This window comes from Pseudogymnoascus destructans, assembly GCF_001641265.1.
Source record: "Pseudogymnoascus destructans isolate 20631-21 unplaced genomic scaffold scaffold_13, whole genome shotgun sequence".
Taxonomy (NCBI): domain Eukaryota; kingdom Fungi; phylum Ascomycota; class Leotiomycetes; order Thelebolales; family Thelebolaceae; genus Pseudogymnoascus; species Pseudogymnoascus destructans.
Window position 1 is genome coordinate 411,134 of NW_020167532.1, and position 21,822 is coordinate 432,955.

At 52.8% G+C, this 21,822-nt stretch overlaps 7 protein-coding genes across 7 annotated transcripts; 5 read left to right on the plus strand and 2 right to left on the minus strand.

The window, feature by feature from the left end:
* Positions 1–1,224: 1,224 nt before the first annotated feature.
* GDH2 (NAD-dependent glutamate dehydrogenase) lies at positions 1,225–5,876 on the plus strand. The gene is made up of 5 exons (XM_024468939.1): positions 1,225–1,917; positions 2,051–2,155; positions 2,313–2,547; positions 2,601–5,514; positions 5,575–5,876. Exons 3-5 carry the CDS (start codon positions 2,343–2,345, stop codon positions 5,609–5,611), a joined length of 3,156 nt encoding a protein of 1,051 aa, XP_024323426.1. The 5' UTR covers positions 1,225–1,917; positions 2,051–2,155; positions 2,313–2,342; the 3' UTR covers positions 5,612–5,876.
* A 1,145-nt stretch (positions 5,877–7,021) lies between these two features.
* VC83_05318 (uncharacterized protein) lies at positions 7,022–10,720 on the plus strand. Its single transcript, XM_024468940.1, has 2 exons — positions 7,022–8,694; positions 8,875–10,720. The coding sequence occupies exons 1-2, from the start codon at positions 7,795–7,797 to the stop codon at positions 10,645–10,647; spliced, it is 2,673 nt and encodes an 890-aa protein (XP_024323423.1). The 5' UTR covers positions 7,022–7,794; the 3' UTR covers positions 10,648–10,720.
* Positions 10,721–11,229: 509 nt separating this feature from the next.
* On the plus strand, positions 11,230–12,725 carry VC83_05319 (uncharacterized protein; the record flags this gene model as incomplete). Its single annotated transcript, XM_024468941.1, has 2 exons — positions 11,230–11,742; positions 11,961–12,725. The coding sequence occupies exons 1-2, from the start codon at positions 11,491–11,493 to the stop codon at positions 12,723–12,725; spliced, it is 1,017 nt and encodes a 338-aa protein (XP_024323424.1). The 5' UTR covers positions 11,230–11,490.
* On the minus strand, positions 12,706–15,270 carry HEK2 (RNA binding protein, heterogenous nuclear RNP-K like protein). Its single transcript, XM_024468942.1, has 3 exons — positions 15,059–15,270; positions 14,445–14,917; positions 12,706–14,380 (listed from the first exon to the last, which is right to left on the minus strand). The coding sequence occupies exons 2-3, from the start codon at positions 14,845–14,847 to the stop codon at positions 13,686–13,688; spliced, it is 1,098 nt and encodes a 365-aa protein (XP_024323297.1). The 5' UTR covers positions 14,848–14,917; positions 15,059–15,270; the 3' UTR covers positions 12,706–13,685.
* A 209-nt stretch (positions 15,271–15,479) lies between these two features.
* Positions 15,480–21,206, minus strand: VC83_05321 (uncharacterized protein). The gene is made up of 6 exons (XM_024468943.1): positions 18,625–21,206; positions 18,461–18,575; positions 18,248–18,406; positions 17,635–18,173; positions 17,437–17,579; positions 15,480–17,386 (listed from the first exon to the last, which is right to left on the minus strand). Exons 1-6 carry the CDS (start codon positions 18,645–18,647, stop codon positions 16,155–16,157), a joined length of 2,211 nt encoding a protein of 736 aa, XP_024323296.1. The 5' UTR covers positions 18,648–21,206; the 3' UTR covers positions 15,480–16,154.
* Positions 19,001–20,818, plus strand: VC83_05322 (uncharacterized protein; the record flags this gene model as incomplete). The annotated part of the gene is made up of 1 exon (XM_024468944.1): positions 19,001–20,818. The coding sequence occupies one exon, from the start codon at positions 19,001–19,003 to the stop codon at positions 20,816–20,818; it is 1,818 nt and encodes a 605-aa protein (XP_024323295.1).
* Positions 21,207–21,406: 200 nt separating the features above from the next.
* Positions 21,407–21,815, plus strand: RPL29 (60S ribosomal protein L29; the record flags this gene model as incomplete). Its single annotated transcript, XM_024468945.1, has 3 exons — positions 21,407–21,513; positions 21,631–21,733; positions 21,789–21,815. 3 exons carry the CDS (start codon positions 21,407–21,409, stop codon positions 21,813–21,815), a joined length of 237 nt encoding a protein of 78 aa, XP_024323294.1.
* Between the last annotated feature and the right edge of the window lie 7 nt (positions 21,816–21,822).

The following is a 21,822-nucleotide window of genomic DNA, read 5'->3' on the forward strand; positions in this document are numbered from 1 at the left end:
GTCCAGTCCAGTCCACAAGAGAGGAAATATATAGATACGTAATATACCGCCAGACAGAGCACCAGACAGAGCACCAGACAGAGCACCAGACAATGGCGACATCATTCCATCGTGGGATGCTATCCCCACACCCCACGGAGCACCATGCCCCACCCCAGAACAAGTGAACCAGATGAACCAGACGGTTGGATCTCGACCCACCGATCGGGCAGGTCATGAGCTCGTTGTCTCGTCTGGTCTCTCACCCTCTCACCCTCTCACCCTCTCACCCTCTCACCCTCTCACCCTCTCACCCTCTCACCCTCTCACCCTACGCTCGGCCATCCATTTCCAGTACGGCAACGCCCAAGTCACGCCAGACAAATAGCGTATGGGTCCAGCCTCCATTATTCCGGCCCCGGACAAATCGCGTATGGGGCTCACAGCACCCCTCCTTACCTAATCCCTCCTTACCTAACCCCTCCTTACCTAACGCGCTTTGCTTGCGGGCCAGGCGTTGACACAGCGATGGGGGGAGGCAGTGGTAGTGGATAGTGGGGTAGTGGGTAGTGGGTGGTGTTCTACTTGGTTTCGTGCGTGATATTCGCCAGTGGAGAGATGTCACGTCTACCTCCACATAGTCGATGCTCGATGAATCCCGCCAGCCACCCGACCAGGTACGGTGGTGGGCGAGCATGCATGTGGGCAGTTGGGGGAAGTTTCTATTGTTAGAGCGTGGCGGTAAGTAGGGGCAGCACGGCGGTCTGTTTTTTGTTATGTTATGGTCTGTCATGTCATGTCCCACAAACTACTCCAGCAAGAGAGAATTCCTCATCTGACCTGAGTAAGTAGCTCCTTCTCCCTCCTTGCGTCTACGCCGCCGTTTCGTCCCCACTCTTTCTCTTCTGACGTGATTGTGACTGGCTTGTGACTTGTGACTTGTGACTTGTGACTTTCCTAAGTTTTCCCACGTATTCCTAACCCTTCGTGACATCGTGACCTTCTTTTATGGTCTCACGATTACGCACCACTATCCATTCCTATCCATTCCTATCCATTCCTATCCATTCCTACCCATAATAGCCTTACTACCCAAACCACTACCCACCACTACCACCACTACCCAAACCACTACCAAACCACTACCAAACCACTACCAAACCACTACCAAACCACTACCAAACCACTACCCAAACCACTACCCTTTACTACTTACTACCCAAACCACTACCCTTACTACTTACTACCCAAACCACCACCCAAACCACCACCCAAACCACCACATTACTGTACTACCTACTACTACTTCCTAACTAGAACTAACTACACTCAAACTACCCCCCTATCATCTTTTCTTCAATCTACTTCTCTACTTCTCTACTTCTGCTCCTCCTCCCTCCTCTCCACTTCTCTACTTCTCTACTTCTCTACTTCTCTACTTCTCTACTTCTCTACTTCTCTACTTCTCTCCTTCTCTCCTTCTCTACTTCTCTCCTTCTCTACTCCTCTGCTCCTCTCCTTCTGCTCCTTCTGCTCCTGCTCCTCCTCCTCCTCCTCCTCCTTCTCCTTTCTCCCTCTAATCCCCTTTTCGTATATAATAACTTCTCCAGACCCCCAGCTTCTTCCCGCTTTTTAGCATACATTCCATCCCATCATATACCATTTCACTTTCACTGGAATAAGTGAACTTTCACTTTCACTCTCACATCACACTACCTACCCCATCAGCACATGAATCGATAAGCTTCCTCTCTCCCCCCCCACTTATCTCCGCACATCTCCAAATCGACACGACCACTACCGAGTACTTCCAACTTCTCCAATTTACGTGGGGAAAAATTACCACCACTTCTACAATTCCTACAACTCTTCACCTACAACTCACCTCGCATCAATCAATTCAGATCAATCGAGATTTGTTACAGACATTACTTTGTTGTGAGTATTATCCAATCCTTCGACAACACATATCCGCGCATGGCTTTGTGTCCCTGTTGTCTGTTGTCCCTGCTGTCTGTTTGTCCCTTGCCTTGCTTGCGCCTTGCTGACGATAACGATTGTTGCTATTTAGCTCTACTTCTCCGATAAGAAACTCTTCCCCTCCTACATCCCCAAACAACAAAACAACAACGGTGGTGTGCAATTGGACAGCGAGGTAATCACCTCTTCAAGCAAGGTATGTTTGGGTTTTTCTATTTTCACTCTTTTCACTTTCCTTGTGTCGCCTCCCAATTTCAAGGCGGGTAGCTCCCACACGCCACCAACAAATAATACCCCGCCATACGCCACCTTCCCACCTTATCAGTGCCAACGCTGATGTTTGGAACCTTCAGATTCCTCGCCATAGATCAGCATAACTCATCATGACTGCTGCGTCGACACCTTCCAGCGAGTCTGGGATCACGAATAAGTTGCTCGAACATGTCATCAGGACACCAGGTCGGATACCTTCTCCGCAACCAGCTCACTTGAGCCTCAACAACTCAAATGGCCACAGGGTCCTTCGCTCAGCAACCGTTGGATACATTGCACCTCCGTTTGAGGGCAAGGAGGCTCAGATTAATGAAGGTGAATACTTCCCACACTACAAAAAAGATACAATAACTGACAAACTGCTTTAGTCAAGAGATTGATCATTGAAGGTTCCTGGATCCCCAAGGACCACGTCGACGCTCAAGTCGAGTGGTTCTACAAGGACCTAGGTATCGACGATGTCTACTTCCAGACCGAAACCCCCGAGGCCATCAAGAGCCACATCACCTCTCTCTATGCCGCCAAGGTCGCTGCTTCTGCCCGCGAAGATAAGCGCCAGGAGATCAGACTCGACATGGAGGCAACAGATCATGCCATCTACATCGACACCAGCGAGCCCGGTATCAGCAACACAGGCGGCCCAAGGTATGAGCAGAGACTCGAGGCCAAGTACCTCGATGGCGGCGACCAGAACAGGAGATTCAGAGTCGAGACTTTCCGCTCGCCCGCCAAGATCCACCCAACGTCCGCCGCGACGATGCGCTGCTACTTCGTCTACCAGTGCCAGTTCGTCGACTCGAATCCAGACCCCCTGGACACTAGGCTCCACGTCATTGGTGACCGCGGCTTCCTGGCCAAGGCCACGAAGAACACCATGCAAATCTACCAGAACATCATCGAGATGGCTGTTGCACGCACAGGTCCCGTTATTGAGGCTTTCGACATCGAGGCTTCCCAAGAGAAGCGTCTGGTTGTTGCATTCCGCCAGCGCAGAGCCATGGGCCTTTTCTGCGCCCTGAGTGATCTGTACCATTACTACGGTGTCACCAGCTCCAGGAAGTACGTCGAGCAGTTCTCCAACGGCATCACCGTCATCTCGATCTACTTGAAGCCCACTGTCAGCGCCCTCGAGCCCGGCTCCAAGTACCCCCCCATTGACACTTCCATCCGCCACATCGTTCGCGAGATCTCTCTGCTGTACTGTATCCCACAGAACAAGTTCCAGAACATGTTCGCTGTTGGCCGTTTGAGCCTGCAGGAGACCATCTACAGTCACTGCGTGTGGGTGTTCGTGCAGCACTTCCTCAACAGACTGGGATCCGAGTACGCCTCGTTGGTATCGGCTTTGGACTCCACGAATGGGGCCCACGCTGAGGTCCTCTCCAACATCAAGCGTCGTCTTCGTACCGAGACTTTCACCGCTGCTTATATCCTGGAGATCATTGGGCAATACCCAGATCTCGTCCGATCCCTCTACTCGAGCTTCGCTGACACCCACTTCCACGCCGGCCTCGCGTCTGAGGAGTCCATCCCCACCACCCCAGTCGATGTTCTCGGCGATAAGGCCCTCAAGGACCTCATTTCCAGGACTGTCAACAACGAGCACGAGCAGCTTGTCATGGATGCTTTCCGCACCTTCAACAAGTCGGTCCTGAAGACCAACTTCTTCACCCCCACCAAGGTCGCCCTCAGCTTCCGCATGGACCCATCGTTCTTGCCAGCGATTGAGTACCCACAGCCATTGTTCGGCATGTTCCTCATCATCAGCTCTGAGGCCCGTGGCTTCCATCTCCGCTTCCGCGACATCTCCCGTGGCGGTATCCGTATTGTCAAGTCGAGGAATCGTGAGGCATTCTCCATCAACGCGAGGAGAATGTTCGATGAGAACTACGGCCTGGCCAACACCCAGCAGAGGAAGAACAAGGATATCCCCGAGGGCGGATCCAAGGGTGTCATCCTCCTCGACCCCCAACATCAGGACAAGGGAAGCGTGGCTTTCGAGAAGTATATTGATTCGATCATGGATCTTCTCCTGCCACCTGTCAGCCCAGGTATCAAGGACCCCATTGTTGACCTCTACGGCAAGCAAGAGATCCTGTTCATGGGCCCTGATGAGAACACTGCCGAGCTAGTCGACTGGGCCACCGAGCACGCTCGCAAGCGTGGTGCACCATGGTGGAAGTCTTTTTTCACCGGCAAGAGCCCCAAGCTTGGTGGAATCCCCCACGACCACTACGGCATGACCACCCTCTCGGTCCGCGAGTACGTCACAGGTATCTACCGCAAGTTGAACCTCGAGCCCTCCACGGTCCGCAAGATGCAGACCGGTGGCCCTGATGGAGATCTCGGCTCCAACGAGATCCTCCTCAGCAACGAGAAGTACACCTCCATCGTCGACGGCGCCGGCGTCCTCGTGGACCCCAACGGAATCAACCACGGTGAGCTCCTCCGCCTGGCCAAGAAGCGCGTCATGATCTCCGAGTTCGACATCACCAAGCTCTCCAAGGACGGCTACCGCATCCTCCTCGACGAGACCGACGTCACCCTCCCCAGCGGCGAAGTGATCCCCAACGGCATGACCTTCCGCAACACCTTCCACCTCCGCCACACCGGCCTGACCGACATCTTCGTCCCTTGCGGCGGCCGCCCCGAGTCCATCGACCTCGTCAGCTGCAACAAGCTGATCCAGGACGGCAAGTCCCTCATCCCCTACATCGTCGAGGGCGCCAACCTCTTCATCGCCCAGGACGCCAAGCTCCGCCTCGAAGCCGCAGGCTGCATCCTCTTCAAGGACGCCTCCGCCAACAAGGGCGGCGTGACCTCCTCCTCCCTCGAGGTCCTCGCATCCCTCTCCTTCGACGACGCCGGCTTCCTCAAGCACATGTGCGTCGGCGCTGACGGCGAGGCACCACCTTTCTACAAGGCCTACGTAGCCGAGGTGCAGGAGGTCATCAAGCGCAATGCGCGTCTCGAGTTCGAGGCTATCTGGCGCGAGAACGCGGATACGGGTGTGGCCCGCTCGGTGTTGAGTGATACTCTCAGTATCGCAATCACGAAGCTGGATGAGGAGCTGCAGAACACGGAGCTCTGGCACAATGAGCCACTGCGGCGCTCGGTGCTGAAGGATGCCCTGCCGAAGTTGTTGCTGGATAAGATTGGGCTGGATGCGATTATTGAGCGCGTGCCGGATAGCTACTTGAGATCTATCTTTGGCAGTTATTTGGCTTCGAGGTTTGTGTATGAGTTTGGGACTTCGACTAGCCAGTTTGCTTTCTTTGATTTGTAAGCTTTACCCCCTCCTCTATCTCCTCTTCTAGATCATAGTACTAACGCATACAATAGCATGTCGAAGCGCTTGGCGAAATTGGAGGCATACTAAACACCTCCCGCTGGGACATCCCCAATTAATTAACTGATGTTTTTGGGCCATTCACACACAACAAAAAAGGGATTTTGGCGTCTGGCAAAAGGGAAAGGGAAAAATGCCCCGTATGAGGGTGGATAGGGATCAGGATGGCCATTGAGGTCGGAGGTCGGTCGGTAGACAAAAATGATTGTTACCACTGGTAGTTTGGTTTCGTGCCGCCCAGGGTATACATCTGTCTTAATATATTACTATTATTATCATAATTGTCTAACTCTGGTATATCGTATATGTGCTCTATATGTGTTTATATATATGATATGTTATATATTGTGATTCCCCGTGACGAAATTCACGCCCCTCCCCTTCCCCCACCACACCCTCGATGTCTCTCCCAACACTTCGGAATCCAGAACTCCCAACCTCGCGGATTCCCAGACCGTTGGGGGTCACACAGGTCACTCATTATCAGACGAGGTCTCAGCGGTCGTGTATCTGTACGACTCTCTCCATCTCTCCTACTCTCTACACAGCAGTATGCACGCACCCCGCACCCCGCCCCAGCACCGCGAATTCTCTGGCTACTCGGTTACACCACAGAGCACAAATGTGATAGCGCTGTGTGGCGGCGCGATGTGAGACATTACGATAAACGAGCTGCGACGAGGGAAGGACGCGAGACAGTTGCGGCAGGCAGGGAGTCGGGAGTGAAACACGGAAGAAGCAGGGCACACCGCTTCTTCTGCAGAACTATACTCTACTCTTGGGGATGGATGGATTGGGCTGGATCGGGATGCTTAGAGGGGGTTGGGGAGATACTGGTAGCTAAGCAGATGCCTGGTATATCACCATCCCTCGAGTAGAGAGTCCACACGTCGTTCTGTGAACTATCGACTCGACTTCCACTCCTATGCCGAAGAAGCCGACGCACATTCAGTAGCGCACATAACAACCATCTCTACTGCCGTATGGTTGAATAGAGAGAGTGTTTTCCCCGGCCGAGAAAGCTGACACGTCGACTTGACGTGGATGTCGGCGTCGATATGAATGGATGGGGCGGCTCCTTTAATCTCTTCCTCCTCGCCCATGCGATATATCCCCTGGTCTAAGTGTATACCCCGCCACCAGTGCAATAGTAGCGGCTGGCGTGTATTTCTTCCATCCCTTTCAGGAACATCCACATTATCCGAGAGCAGGCGATCGGCGCTTTGGGAGCTGGGATCGGCGTGGGTGCCCGGTTATCGCGAGATGCGCTATGGGGACATGGCTTCGTTTGTGTGCGCGTTTGTGTTGTTGTTATGGTGGTGGTGGTGGGTATGCAGATCTGAATTGCCCTCTGTGTCTGTGTCTGTGTCTGTGTCTGTGTCTGTGTCTGTGTCTGTGTCTGTGTCTGTGTCTGTGTTTGTGTCTGTGTTTGTGTCTGTGTTTGTGTCTGTGTTTGTGTCTGTGGTTGTGGGCGTATTTGTCGTCTTGCAGCTGTTTGGACGTCTCCGATCAACTCGCCTTGTCCTGTCGTGTCTCGCTCATGTCTCTCTTCCCCTCCATCATTTGTGAAATGATGCACAATTCTCAGGGTTCTACTGGACCCTCTGGACACACCTGACAATAGTGATTGAGACTGTGGCACCGGCATATTTGTTGCCCTGATCCCTACGTCAACTCCACTACCACTCTGCTAACTTCTGTGCGCCATTCCCTCTGCCACGCTGTGGGCGTCGTCGTCGTCGAGCCATTTTCCATGCTGGTGCTGGGAGCCGGTGTTGAGTCCTGGTATGATTGGTACGACAGTATCCCATGCCTTATACTGTTTGTGCATGCCATCCTGGCACTCTTGTAACATAAACTGTGCCTTTCAATCAACTCGACTCACTCTTGTCTCGTACTCGTAGCTCTGTTTGTGGATGGCTCGGGTGCCCTTAAACTAGTCAAACTTCCCCTCCGCACAGTTGTGTTAGTTAGGCCTCCTCGACCCATCACCAATTGCCGTCATCTTCTCCATTGCTACTGTCGCTGTCATCTGTCATCGTCGTCGTTGTTAATGATAATATACTCCAATCTGCTGCTCGTCGCCAGTGACTGTAGGCCTGACAGCTCACTCGCAGCTCCTGCTGGTATGCGCCCTCCCCCAGCTGATGCATAACGACGCACATCTCCATGAATAATATCGGCTTCCCTGTATTGCTTCTTCTCGAGAGACTATGGATTGCGACGGACCACACTATCCCGACAAAACGAGCAACCTTCACGCCCACCGACTCGACCACACTCCCAGCAAGCTTCCCACCTTCAGGTTTGCCGATTTACAACGCTCACACACGTTACCCGACTCCTCCCTGACTGCTGCTGCTGCTGCTACTCCGCACTCCCACAACAACCGATCCGTCTGCGACACAGCTGTACAGCGCATCACAACAAAGTCGCAGACCACATCGCCGCGCGAAGAAGAACGCGAACTAGCTAATTCTACCGAACCTCGCACCACCAGCTACCGGCCCAACAGCTCCTCCAAGGTCCAGGAACCGAGAAGAGGCCGAAGGGCGCCCGCGTCGCATAGCAGCAATGGTATCGAGACGCACACCGGCCCACCACCTGCTCTGAGTACACAACACTCGTTCTCTCCCGAAGCGCCTGTCCGGCCTCCGAACACATCAACGACACAGTGGGCGTTGGCCCAGCAGAAACTCACGCTAGGAAACCTGCAGTCCGCCCTGCCGGCTGCGGGCCCAGAGCTCACAAAGGATAATAGAACGCCACAAAGGAAGAAGACTGTGAGCTTGCCGACGACACAAACCCGACCGCGGATACCGCCTATTCGATCGCTCAGATCGTCTGCGACTTGCACATCGTTCGGGATGGATAGCAGGCGTTGCTACCAGTATGACGGTGCGGAGGACCGCGAGGACCGCGACCAGAATTTAAGGGCTTTAGAGGGCTACGAGGACAATAGCAGGAGAGATACATATTCGAGGGAGCAAGAGTATCGCGATCAGACTCGCAACAATGACGGGACAGAGGATCTGTTTCTCGACCTTGCGTTGGACGACTTATCCCATGGCTACCCGCAAGACAAGCCCACCACCACAACAAATAGGCACACTGTAAGTTGGCCCGATGCCTCCATTCACCCCTGTCCTGATATCGCGCGGCGTTTCACACGTTGCTAGCATGTTGCGTAAATGATCCGTTTCAAGTCCCCTGTCTAGCTATCTCCTTGAATATCCGCACGAGCCTCAAAACCCTCACTTTCTTCAATGACTTCCCCACTAATAAACATGTAGTCCCGTATCGCGCTCCCCAATAATCGCTCGTCGCTACCACCACTCACGAATTCATATCCGAATCCGATGCCTCGTCGCGGCTCCGAATTGCAGAGCGTGTCGACTTCCTACTCCTCAAGAGGAAACGAGGGCACGCCGCCGAGTCAACGAACCGATCGCCAAGGTTATAATGCTTACTCACACGGCCGCGCTGCTTCGAGTCCAGCGAGTCCGTTAGACCTTAATAAGTCGCGATACCCGCCGTCGGCGACAAGAACAACGCCTGTAACTCCCAGGGTTTTCAACACTCGAGAGCCCACATATGACACGCAGTCTTCTGCTTCTGGAAGGAGGCCGTCTATACCCGAGTCCATCGGAGGCTCGCAGGTACGAGGGCACACCTATCGCCAATCAAACCTGTCATCCTTCTCTACCCCACGAATCTACAACTCTTCCCCGCTTGTAGGAAGAATGGCGGAGCCGGAAATCACTCCGGAGCCGGCCGCGGTTGCAGGGAGTACTGATGATGGCACGGTATCCACTACAGCTCCATCCACTGTCTGGGACGAACTCGACGACCTGAAGTCGAGGATACGGAAACTGGAATTGACTGGTAAGCCGCCAGCGACTTCAGGTGCTGCTGTCTCGCGCGCAACTGGCGAGAGACCCCCGACTGCCACTACCACAGCTACTACGATATCGACGTCTCCCAAGAGAGGGCGGGGAGCTAGCACATCCATAGTGGATAATAGCGGCGATGCCGTTCACGCTGGAGAGGCTCATCCTTTATTACATGCAGCTCTCGCAAAGTCGAAGACAGTTTTGACCCCGGACTTATACAAGGCACTGGAGAACGCCGCATCAGATGCCCTTGGTGTGGCCTCGATGGTCGGCAGTGTCGGCCAGCCGATTTCCAGCGGCCACTCTGTGATTGGGCCTAATGGGGGAAGCATCGCGGATCGACAGCTTCGAAGGAAAGCGGAGAGCATGTGTAGAAGCTTGACGGAGCTGTGTATTGCGTTGTCTGATACCACGTCCCAACTTGGAGTGGCTGCTCCAGCCAGGCCAATGAGTAGAGGCAAGGAGCTCCAGGCTCAGGTGGCAGAATCAGAGCCGTCTCCCCGCCAGATCATTGCATCAAACGATGCATTGATTAGAGCAAAGCAAAGCCCCAGTCGTGCACTCAGCAGAATGGAGGCAAGACGAAGCAGTTTACTCGCGACCAGCGCTCTCCCAAGCCCGCGCTTTACTGTGCCAGACAACGCCATTCCCAGCCCTCGCTTCAACCCCCCCGAGACCACAACACCCACCCAATCCTCCCTAGCCGGCCGCCGCACCTCCATCATGATCCGCCGCCAGCGCGCCGGGACCGAGGAGCGCGAGACCGACGACGGCGGCGACGTCCAGTTCAGGGCGCCGTCACGGGCAGCGACGGAGATTGGGTTTACGAGGAACTCGCCTATGGAATACACGAGTCAGCAGCCGCTGCCGGAACGGGCGCCTTCGACGGTGTCGAATTTGCCGGCGAGGAGACAGTATTTCAGTAATCTGTCGCCGTCGAGTACGATTCCGACGCTGTCGTCGGCGAGGAGGTATCTTGATCGCCCGACGCCGGAGAGGGATACGAGTAGTGTTTCTGGTATGCTTGCCGAGGAGAGGGGACAGAGATTGCCTGTGAGCGTTACGCAGAGTATGGATGCGGGGATTAATAGGATGAGGAGCCTGGCTAATCCGGGGGGGAGGGTGAGGGCGAGGAGTAGTGTTGTTGGCGGCGCGGTGGCGCAGACACCTTGATATTTTTTGTTTTGTTTTAGTTGCGGATGAGCGAAGGGGGGGATGTATAAACCATTGTTGTTACATAGCATAGGCATACGCAAAGGGACGGGGTGGGTGTACGATAGGAGTGATGGAGTTATCTGGGAGGGGAGGGACGGACAGGGCTAAGGGAGGGTTTGCTTTTTTTGGGCGAAGAGCTCGACGCCGCATCATGCCTGGCCATCATCATGAGCACTTTGGCTTCGAGATGGATGAGCTGTTTTCCAAGATATCATTGCTTTCACGCATGGCTGGGAAAGGGACGAGATGGACGAGATATGCCAGGCATGAACTACGATTATTGGAGGCTTATACCCTGGACGATGTATAGATAGAGCTAGTTGCTTTACTAGGGGAGGGATACACGAGCTACTACTAGCTAGATCACCGATGAGGTGGATTTTTTTCTGAGATGTATTTCTAGCCTGTGGCCTGAGATGAGGGTCGGAGATTATTGCAGATACATTTTGTTGAGCTTCCGCTGTGTTGATATGTGATTGTGGCTGTGATTGTGAAGTCCTTTTGCTTCTAATGCGGTGGTCCGATGTGCGGTGATCCGATGTCTGTGTAGCGACTGTGTAACTCTCGAAGATTAATAGAGCCTATAAACTAAACTTAACGGAATAGTCTCTTCAGTATACCCTGGAGCTTCTTTCGTTCGATAGTGTCTGCCTATTATTTACTATTTACGCAACTTCGGTGACGACGACTCCCGCCGTTGTAAGCGAGCCCGCCATTCCCATAAACCTCCCACCACCACAAAACTTATATCAAATCCCCAAACACACCTTCCTTCTCCAAAAAAAAACTATCAAACCCGCCATGTCCCCAACAGGCGAGCAGGCCCTCGCCGACCAACTACAAGATGCGCCCCCCCCACAGAGCCGCAAATCAGGCGCCGGTGGTGGTGGAGGTGGAGGTGGGGGATCGCGGAGCGGAAAAGGTCGCAGCGGCGGCGGCGGGCAGAGCAGGGATGTACAGGTATCGAAGGCGCTGAGTAAGCTCCTGAGACACGATGCTGTGAAGGCGGGGTTGGAGCTTGATGAGGAGGGGTTTGCTGGGGTGGGGGAGGCTGTGAGTTTGTGATTTTCTTTTCTTCGTCGCGGGGGGAGGAGGGGAGATAGAAAAGAAGGGTGGTCATGTGATGGGTATTTTGATGCTGTTGATGGGTAGACTTGCTCTCGGGGGCCTGTCGATGGGCAAAGCAGTTTTGAACTGCTTGCTGTACTCCTGGTGGTGTTTTCACTGCTTCACAAATTGTTCTCTAAACAATCAGCTGACCCCCCTCCCAGCTCCAATGGCCACGCCTCAAATCCCTCAAAGTAACCTTTGCCGACATCCTCACCGCCGTCACCGACAACAGTAAGCAGCGCTTCGCCCTCAAGCTCAACCCCCGCCTCGCCCCCTCTCCTTCCCCTGACTCAACCACCCCCTCCGACTGGCTCATCCGCGCCAACCAAGGCCACAGCATCACCATCGACTCCTCTGCCCTCCTCACCCCCATCACGCTGGAAGCGGATAATATCCCCCCGGTAGTCGTGCACGGGACGTACTACGCGTTCTACCCCTCCATCGTGGCCAGCGGCGGTCTGAAAAAGATGAGCCGCAACCACATACACTTTTCCACTGGCCTTCCCGAGGATAGGGAGGGGAAGGTGGTGAGCGGGATGCGGAATGATGCCGAGGTGCTGATTTATGTGGATGTGAGGAAGAGTCTTGAGGAAGGGGGGACAAGTTGGTGGGTTAGTGATAATGGGGTTGTGTTGAGTGAGGGGGATGGGGAGGGGGTGGTGGGGAGGGGGGTTTGGACGAGGGTTGAGGGGAGGAAGAGGGAGGAGGTGGGGGTGTTGTGGGAGGAGGGGAGGGAGGTGGCGGAGTTGCCGAGGGAGTTTAGGGATAGGAAGGGGCCGGGTGGGAAGGGGCCTAATAGGGGGCAGGGGGATGGTGGGAAGGGTACGGGGAAGGGGAGGGGGAGGGGAAAGGGGAAGGGAGAAGGGTACGGGGAAGGGGAGGGGGAGGGGAAAGGGGAAGGGAGAGAAAGGGGAAGAGGCCGGTGAGGGGGTTGCGTGTCCATTAGAACAGGAGGATACGCCGGAATAAATAAAAGGGTTTATTCTAGTACGTCTATGAACTCACGATATTCTTATCGGTGACTTGACTCCAAGCTTGGACCTAGAGATAGGATGCGGGGTTGACTCCGAGTCTCCCCTATCGATTACGATGAAGCTAGCATTTACCCCTCCAACATGTGGCTCAAGAGGAATATGTGGACAAATAGTAAAGGCAAAGCACTATCAATACCTTTAGGGCAGAAGTGACGTCTACATAAGCTTAGGCAATTCACATAGGTCTTCATCAGAATTTGAAAGTTGCGAAGAACACGTTCGTGCTTGTATTGGATCTTGTACTGCTAGCTACTGCCTCTCCATAACCCGCCAGGAAATCTGATTTCCAGTTCCTGACAAAGACCCCGCTGGCTGCCCAACGGAAAACCAAAGTTAATATTCAAACACATCCCCCAATTATTCGTCAGAGGTTTGGTGTTTGAAAAGAGTCAAAGAGGTCGAACGAAAGCGATCAAGTGTGTGGACAAGCAAGAATGCAGAAGCCGTCGTGATTCGTAAACTTATGAGATTATTCTGATCATAGCCGCGTGATGACGAGATTAGGACGATTCTCGTAGGGTTCGAAAAGGACGTCGTTTCCATAAGAAGTCGAGCCAGTAGGTCGGCTGCCTCGAGTTGTCGAATGTCAATGTCGAGTTGTTTGAATCGTTGGATGATCGGGCGCCGAAAGCCATCGCTCGCGACGACCGCAAAGGATCGTTCATCTCTGAGCTATATCAGATAAGAAAATAATTCCAGTCGTAAAATGCTTTGTTGGAAGGAAAGTGAGTTCAAATAAAAGTCGCTGGGATCAAGAGCCGCCCAACCAAGTTAGCCTTGCGGCAAGCCAGATCTCTCTCAAACCCATGCAGAACACCAGGGATCACGACTTGGGGGTACTCGGTGATAAGCCTACTCCTGGGCGTTTCCCTGGCTGCGGCGCATCTTCTCGCCCTCGAGGTTCTCGTACAGGAGGTAAAGTGCGGTCTCGTTGGCCTTGGCGCTGCCCATGATGGTGAACATTCTCTCGCCAGTGTCATCGTGAGGAGCCTTGGCAATAGAGATCCTGGCGCCAGAGGTCTTGCGGATCTCGCTGATCTTGCTTCCACCACGGCCAATAATGCAGCCAACCATGTCGGAAGGAATGCTGATGTTCTGTGTCTGGATCTCCTCTCCGTTCTCGTCGTGTGTTGGGACGCCACGGCCGGCAGTCTCGCCATCAGAGCGGCGGTTGAAGGTTCTTGGGGCCTCCTGGCTGAAATCGGCTCCATTGCCGGTGCGCATCACACGCGGGCTGCTGTACTCGCGGCCCTCGTTGCGGATGCCGCCTTGTCCGCCACCGGTCTGTGTGCGGACAACTGGGTTGTAGAGAACAGTGCCGGTTCCGCGCTCCCAATCATCGATCAGGCACTTGCACATCTCCCAAATCGCCTTCTGGATACCCTCTGGGGTTCCCTGGACCTCGACAATTCGCTCGGTGGACTGGGGAAGCATCTCCTTTTGGGCAACCATCCTGACGCCGGAGGCGTCCTGGATGTGCTTGATCTTAAGACCCTGGCGGCCAATGATCGTGCCCATCTGATTGTGAGAGATGAGAAGTTTGATGGCTAAAGCGATTGCAACGTCAGTAGGTGCTATTGAGAAGATAACAAACGCGGGGTTGAGACGTACGATGAGTGCCGGTGGTTGAGACAAGTCCACCCATGCCCATCATTGGGGCGCCCTCCAGAAGGGCCTTGGCGACAATCGCGTAGGCCTTTGAGATGGCATCGCAGCCACCAGTGATGGTCAGGATACGGTCGTGCACACCCTGGACGACCTTGCTGACACCAGCTTTTACACCGGTCTCGTCACGAAGGTCTGCGACGTTCTTTCCGGCCTTTCCGATAATAACACCGGCCTCCTTCGAGGAGACAATCGCGCGGAGGGTCAATTGAGCAATGGCGTAATCCTCCTCGGTCTTTGGGGCTGGCTCGCCATCTGGTCCGAGGCGCTCGCCATCAACGTTGAGGCGATCCATCGCGTCAACGACATCTTCAGCGCCAGACTGGTCGCGGGTATCCTGTTGAGACATCTTGAGTTGGTGATTTGGGTTTGCTCGAGGTGGGATGAGTGTGTTGTCGAGTTGGTGGTGGAGGGAGGATCTACACAATTGAAGTCAGCCATCTAGTGCCCACCTTACGTTAAGCTAAAGCTTAATAAAGCAATAACACAGCGCAATGATTTGCAAGTAGCAGGTGGATGTGGGCATCATCCACTGCATATCGCGTAGGAGTGAAACTCACTTAAGAGGTAGATCTTAGGTCGTAGGAAATCTGTTGGAGAAAGGTGGCGAGGGGGGTACGATGCGATAAAGTTGTTGGGGGGATCGGGAGGCGGAGAAGGTGGGTGGTGAGAGGAGGAAGTATGAAGAGGTGGAGAGGTGAGGAGGGAGGAGGAGCGACAGAGAGTGAATCTGCCCGTGAGGATGAGTTTCTTTGTTGAGAGGGAAGGAAGAGGAAGGGTATCGCAAGCAGAAATCGAGTGGAGAAAGAAGGCGGTAGTTTTTGGGCTTTGAGCGTCTCGCTTAGCGCGAAGGACCTTGTCTTTTTGTGGTGGTTGAAATAAAATTTTACTAGCAAGAGAAAGGCGGGGTCAGATATTGGAGTACGTACCAGGAGCTGGCACCAACTGAACTGGGACCACTTTCACAACTTCACAGTATGAATACACTACTCAGATCACCACTACACTACTGGAATTACTACTGTAACTACTATATTCGTGCCTTTATGTGGCTGTGATTCATTCTCCCACACTCTTGTTGATCCTAGGCTCTGTCTCTGTTGATTCTGTTGGCTGCTGTTAGTTGCTGCTGGCCGGTGTTTGGCTTCACTTCTACCCTATGATATTCACACAATGCAACGACGCGGAAGAGCTCTTGCTGTATTGGGTGGTGCTTGCTTCCCTTGTTCCCGCTCGAAATGCCGTATGAGCTATAGACTAGCCGTTGCACGCTTGCCAAAAGAATCACCCTGCATGAGCTTGCCCCCGGAGCCTGCAGGTAATGTCCACGGCCAAGCGTTGTGAGCCACTATGAAGAGTCAGAGGGCCCCCGTCAGCTCACTTCACATCACATAATTCTATAAGGGTAACTCTGTGCTGCTCCAGTCGGTGTTGACAGTGCTGTCTGCCACTATCGCCTAATCATGAAGCCCCCATTATTGGATGCCGTAATCACGTTTTTATGCAGTGTAGATAGGTCTGGCCTCTCATGTGAATATGACTACTTGTACAGTGCAACATCATGTACAAGGGCTGTAGTCGGTATATTCTATTTCATAGTTCCAAGCTCAGTAGCTAAATTCCACCCGCCGTGAATATCAATCGTGTATCATTTTATCACGTGTCGGTCTTTTTCATGGCCTCGAGGCCAAAGTCACCCTTGCTCCCACCCCGTTTAGGAGACGCCGGTGAATTGACATCGTCCTCGTCAGCATCATCGCCGAAGAGAAATGCGCTTCTCTCTCTGGCGGCGCTTGAACCAGGCTTGCGACCAGATGATAAAAAGGGCGACGGGCTCTTCATGGGTGGGGACTGGTCTGAAGTAGCCGAGTGCTCGTCTGGCCCCAGCATCCACGCGAACGACGACTGAGCCAGTGTCGACCGAGTAGGAATCCCAGTTGCTGGTTGCCCTGGCTTCCCTGGTCCTGCCTCGAGACCTTCCGAAGGCTGGCTGACTGAAATCCTTGGCCTCCTGGGAATAGTCCTGCCAAGTGTAGGGAAGGACCCCGCAGTTGGCGGAGGGGCTTCTACCTGCGAATTTGCTGTTTCGATACCCTTCTGTGGACTAATTGGACTAGCTATATGGCTTGCTTGAGATTGAGGTTTTGCTTCAGGCTCAATCGCTCTGGTATCTTCTGCATCTGCTGTAGTACGCGGTGTGTCCGGTTTTAGCGGTAGGCTGGAGTCCTCTAAGCGAAGCATTATGAACCGAAGCTTTTCAATCGCGTTATTGACAGATGTCGACTTGGTTGACGCATCCTCAGTCGAGTCAGATGCTTTCTGGATCTCGTCTATTGTCCCATTTAGTAATAATGCCAACGTCTTGTTTCGTACCTCCAAATCAGCCAGTGATTTCCCAGTCTCTGTTACCACCTCATCCACCGACAGTGCATTGTTACGAGGGGTCCTGCGGGGAGACCCGGGTCCCGGTGAGAGCCCTTGCATGTTCCTCTTGACCTCATCAACGGCATCCCGCACAACCTGGTTAATCCCAAGCCTTTCTCCACGGTCGAAAACACCTTTGGCAGCCCCCTGTAGAAGGGCCTCCACGCCGCCTTGGTCTTGCAAGAACCTTGCAGGTGAAGGCAGAGGCGATTTACGCGCCGAAAATCGGCTCTCGGCACGATGCGGCTTTGCCCGTCCAGCGGGAGTAGCAGGCACAGGGCGTGATGATGGCGAAAGTGGAGCTCGTCCAGTATATTTGTTTATAAGTTTCGCCCCAGCAGGTTCATTGAGGTTCTCTCTCAGGTAAATAGCATCCTCGACGAAGGTTTGGGGACCGCAAGGAGGTGTTGGATGCGGGTATTTCAACAGTAATGTAAGCGCCACAGAATAATCGGCATCGAGCACTGTGTTTCATTAGCTTCGTTACGCTTCATTCTTCCAAATGTCATCTTACACTGCCATCTAATCCTTAGTAGCTTCGAAACACAAATCATGTCTATAAGCTCTAGGTCGGGGTCTTCTGCAAATAGCTTATCCCACAACGCCAGTAAGTCCTCGAACGGAAACTCTCTGCCAAAAATCAGCCTGATCCACCGTCTAATTATGGGCATTAGTAAGTTGCTCGACCAGCAATACCTTGTCAAACACTTACATGATAAAGATTTGAGGCAATATTTCTATCCGAGTCAAGTGCGAAGCTAGTTCAGGATCGACTTGGGCAAGCAGTACTTCATGTATTTGCTTGCTCCTTTGAACTATTGGCGACGACCCATATTGAGAGCTGGATGTAGACCCTGCGTTGAGCCTCTTATCAGGCTCACCGAGTTCGTAAAACGGCTTTGCTGTCCTCATAATTAAGTTAAACAGCGTAAAGGAATCATGCTCAATGAAGCTTGCATCCAGCGTATTGAACATTAAACGGTCACCATCATCTGACAATACTGACTCCTCCGGGGTCATTGGTGCCAGTGCATCTCTTTGTATAGCCAATAAAATTGGTGCTGCAAGTTCGTGCATACCTTGCCGATATCCTATATCCTGATTGATTTTGCAGTATATAAACAGGATTTGCAGAAGTGTTTTCTGGGTCTCGGGCAGTCGAAAATATGGCTCGTCGGGCATGCATCTTTCGACATCCTGAGCGATTTCGACGCAAAGTTGCTCGTCTCTACGGAGAGTGTTCCAGGGAGACTTCTGTAAGTTAGCCACGAACGAGAGAGTGGAGAGTATAGTGTTGAGATTGAGGGTTCACGGTATTGTCGTACATTATCATCATCATTAAGAGGGTCGATAGTAGAATCAAGATCGCCTGGTCGCTCAATTAATCTCAGAAAATGGGATTTCAGCGCACTGTACGCAGCCCTCGAGTCCTCACTGGTCGCCGCCCATGTGTTACGATCAACACTCTGAAACAATAAGAAAGCCTAACCGCATCGTTACCAGTGTACATCTAAAGGGCACACAGCTATCATTCATACTTTCCAACAAACAGAGCGCAAGCCAGATACGCATATGCTATCAGCGTCGGCCTTAACTAGGCTCTTGAGGCCACCAACTTTAGAGGCTCCCTCTGTGGTCTTTTGCCACCTCTGCCTGTTAAGGGTCAAAAAGTGACACTCAAGTTTTGATGGTATTAACTGACCTCGATTCCTCCAAAGACCTCATTACTGCAACTCTGGGAGGCTGGTAACTCCCAAGGTTGCTCAGGCTTCCGAGGTCGTTGATGAGCTTCGTGACGTGATGACTTTGGCGCACGGTATCTTTCCGCGATAGGCGTTGCCAGGGTCCAATATCAACAACATCTTGGACAATTTACATCTCAAGATTTGACCAAAAACTACCCCACTTCTCCGCGGAAGGCTTTACAGTCCCGATTTAATGGAAGGTTCCTTCTACTGAGGTTTCCAGCCTCTATTTACCCCACCACCCCGAAAAGAGAAGCCGCAACGTTCCGGACCTTGAAGATCTATACTGGAGGCGCCACACCATCCACATCCTTTCATCGCAAGGAGCCAGCGATGTCTGCTGATCTTCTTGCAGAGTTCGACTCATACTATGTAGCCCCACAGAAGGGTAGTTCGAAAAATTCAGGTGATGGCAGCAGTAAGCCATCCTCTGGCCTGAATGATTTATCGTTTTTTAGCTCGAACCCTGCCTCTTCGGCGCAACCCGCCCACAATGCCCAATACAGCTCCCAAAGGGCCGACATCTCGAATTTCAATACGCTAAGCGGCTTCGATGCGGGGGGTTCTAGGGAGGCGAACAGGCAAGAGGCACAGGATGACGGTGATACCTGGGGAGATTTTGAGAGCCCAATCGCTGAGTCGGAGGCGGTCAAAAGCACCAATACACAGGGACCTACAGACCTATTTGGCAGTGGCATGCATAGCATTGGGTCGGGGCATGGACAAGTGACAGACGAGTCAAGATACGGCGCCGCGAGGGTTACGACAAGTCCACAGGGCAGATTCTTACCCAATACATCCAACGTAGCCCAGTCGTCCGCTGCAGGATTCCATACCAAGTATCCGCCAAATCCAAAGCCGAGTTCCACAAGTTCTGTGCCAGCATCTGTATTGCCTAAAGATCCAAATGTGTTATTTGATGCCGATAACGTCTCGGACGATGGTGACTTTGGAGACTTTGAGACTGTGGTTACACCACCACAGAAACAATGGCAAGGTGGATATACAAACGACAGTTCTACATTAGCTATATTTAATGATGCTAAAGACCCGCTACCTTTATCCTCCAAGTCGCGTCCATTGAACCCCTCTCTTGCCACGGAGATACCACAATCAGCCTCATTGCAGGAAGATATCCCATTCGCAGGGTTGGACCTCAACGGGGGCAGTACTGGTGCCAAGAAGCAGCGAGACACAACTTCGCCTTCGGACCTGGCACGTCCTCGCACAGGTGCTGAATCCTTCCATGGTTCGTTTGGGAAACCAGATATGCAACGAGAAAGCAGGGCCAACAAGGGCGTACAGTCGCCTCCTCCAATTGTAAAAGAGAACACCTCGAAGCATACCGGCGATAATTCCTGGGACTGGGATGCAGTCGAGGTTGCGCCTACCCACGAAACAGTGCAGCCATCAAAGGAAGACCCGTGGGCCTGGGACGTGGCAGATACCCAACCAAAGGAAGATCAACCTTCTTCACCAAGCGCCCCACCGCCTACCAACATCCCTCCGCCTTCCGTGCTACTGACTATATTCCCCCAGCTCCTCGATCTCTCGCAGTCAAGCCTCTTTCGACCTGTGTCAAGCCAGCCATTTTCGCTCAAGAACAGGATCCTGTCCGACCCATCAACGATCAACTTCATAAAAGCTGATGTTCTCCTGGCAACCGTTGCAGGACGGATTATAGCTGGCCGTAAGTACCGCTGGAAACGCGATACACATTTATCACAGGCTATGAAGATTGGGCCCGCTGCGGCTGGAGGGAAGGGTGGCATGAAGCTTGTAGGAGTCGACAAAGCTGAGATAAGCCGCGAGGACCGAGAGGCAAACGAGTTTATTCGAACATGGCAAGATCAGGTGGGCCGTCTCCGTTCAGCTGTTGCCATTGCCAATTCTAGCATCCGAGATACCTCGGGGCATATAATAGTCCCTGAGATCAGTGGCACGATGCCAGTGCGCACAGCCACTGCGGCAGAAGGTGCTGTTACTGCTCCAAAACCCTGTTTCATTTGTGGCCTAAAGCGGGATGAACGGATTTCCAAAGTCGACGTTCAAGTGGAGGACAGCTTTGGGGAGTGGTGGGTTGAGCATTGGGGCCATAAAGCTTGTAAGAACTTTTGGATGGAGCATGGTAGCAAATTAAAACACAATTGATTATTTACTTTCATGGTGGACCGTCTCCTGTGAATTTTGATATGTGGTGCTCAAGTGTTCTCTTTGTTTCAAGAAATCCAGACGATGTTGTAGTGGATAGACCCTATCGCCGTCCACAGGCCCCCGGCTGCCTTCTACCGATTCCACCCATTGATAAACCTGTCTTCGTGTATCGGTGCTTTTGGTAGATGGGTAGGCTTTTTGGATTCTATCCAGAGGAACGCCTTGGTGAGTGCTTCGATAGCGCTCTCGCTGACGCCGACGCTGTAAACTTCGGATATATAATGCAGCTCCGATGGCTAGTAAGATTAGGAGTTCGTCTTCGTCGTCCATGGCGAGGAGGAGGGCAACTGGCAGTTGTAATAACGACGCGACGCGATGGTAAAGGCCAAATTTAGGAAGTAAGTTACCATATGAGGCTTCGCTTCATGGCAATGATGTATGGTCACGTGCACAATATAAGGTTGTCTTAAACGAGCCTAGTCAGGGCTTCTCGATCCCACAGTTCGATAATCGCTTCGCGAACTTCGTGATTTTGTGACCAGCAAATCCATTTCAGCTCCGACTCGATAATCAACATCGGTCAAAATGGCGAGTAAGTTTGAGGATGCTTCTTCTCCCAGGTATACACTAATGGCGAACCTCTCTAGAATCCAAGAACTCGTCCCAGCACAACCAGTCGAAGAAGGCTCACCGTAACGGGTATGCACCACCATGACACCACAATTTTACAATCCAAGATCGGGATCGATCGCCTACGAAAATTGAAGAGATATTCCGCCGGACAGTTGCTAATGTTTGTGTGCCGATAGTATCAAGAAGCCAAAGACCTCCAGATACCCTTCCCTCAAGGGCACCGACCCCAAGTTCAGAAGAAACCACAAGCATGCCCTGCACGGAACAATGAAGGCACTGGTTCGTCTCGCCACTACTCGATGTGTATCGGATAAATACTGACTCTTTCCAATAGAAGGCGGCCAGAGAGGAATCAGCATAAAGTGGTG

Bases quoted from the DNA above. Each gene is read 5' to 3' on its own strand.
- VC83_05318 (XM_024468940.1), top strand. From the start codon at position 7,795: ATGGATTGCGACGGACCACACTATCCCGACAAAACGAGCAACCTTCAC. The intron at 8,695-8,874 runs GTAAGTTGGCCC...ATAAACATGTAG, and splicing joins CCACAACAAATAGGCACACT to TCCCGTATCGCGCTCCCCAA.
- GDH2 (XM_024468939.1), top strand. From the start codon at position 2,343: ATGACTGCTGCGTCGACACCTTCCAGCGAGTCTGGGATCACGAATAAG. The intron at 2,548-2,600 runs GTGAATACTTCC...AAACTGCTTTAG, and splicing joins GGAGGCTCAGATTAATGAAG to TCAAGAGATTGATCATTGAA. The intron at 5,515-5,574 runs GTAAGCTTTACC...CGCATACAATAG, and splicing joins CAGTTTGCTTTCTTTGATTT to CATGTCGAAGCGCTTGGCGA.
- VC83_05321 (XM_024468943.1), bottom strand. From the start codon at position 18,647: ATGAGGTCTTTGGAGGAATCGAG. The intron at 18,174-18,247 runs GTACGACAATAC...AACTTACAGAAG, and splicing joins CTCTTAATGATGATGATAAT to TCTCCCTGGAACACTCTCCG. The intron at 17,580-17,634 runs GTAAGTGTTTGA...GCCCATAATTAG, and splicing joins TTGCCTCAAATCTTTATCAT to ACGGTGGATCAGGCTGATTT.
- HEK2 (XM_024468942.1), bottom strand. From the start codon at position 14,847: ATGTCTCAACAGGATACCCGCGACCAGTCTGGCGCTGAAGATGTCGTT. The intron at 14,381-14,444 runs GTACGTCTCAAC...CAATCGCTTTAG, and splicing joins CTCAACCACCGGCACTCATC to CCATCAAACTTCTCATCTCT.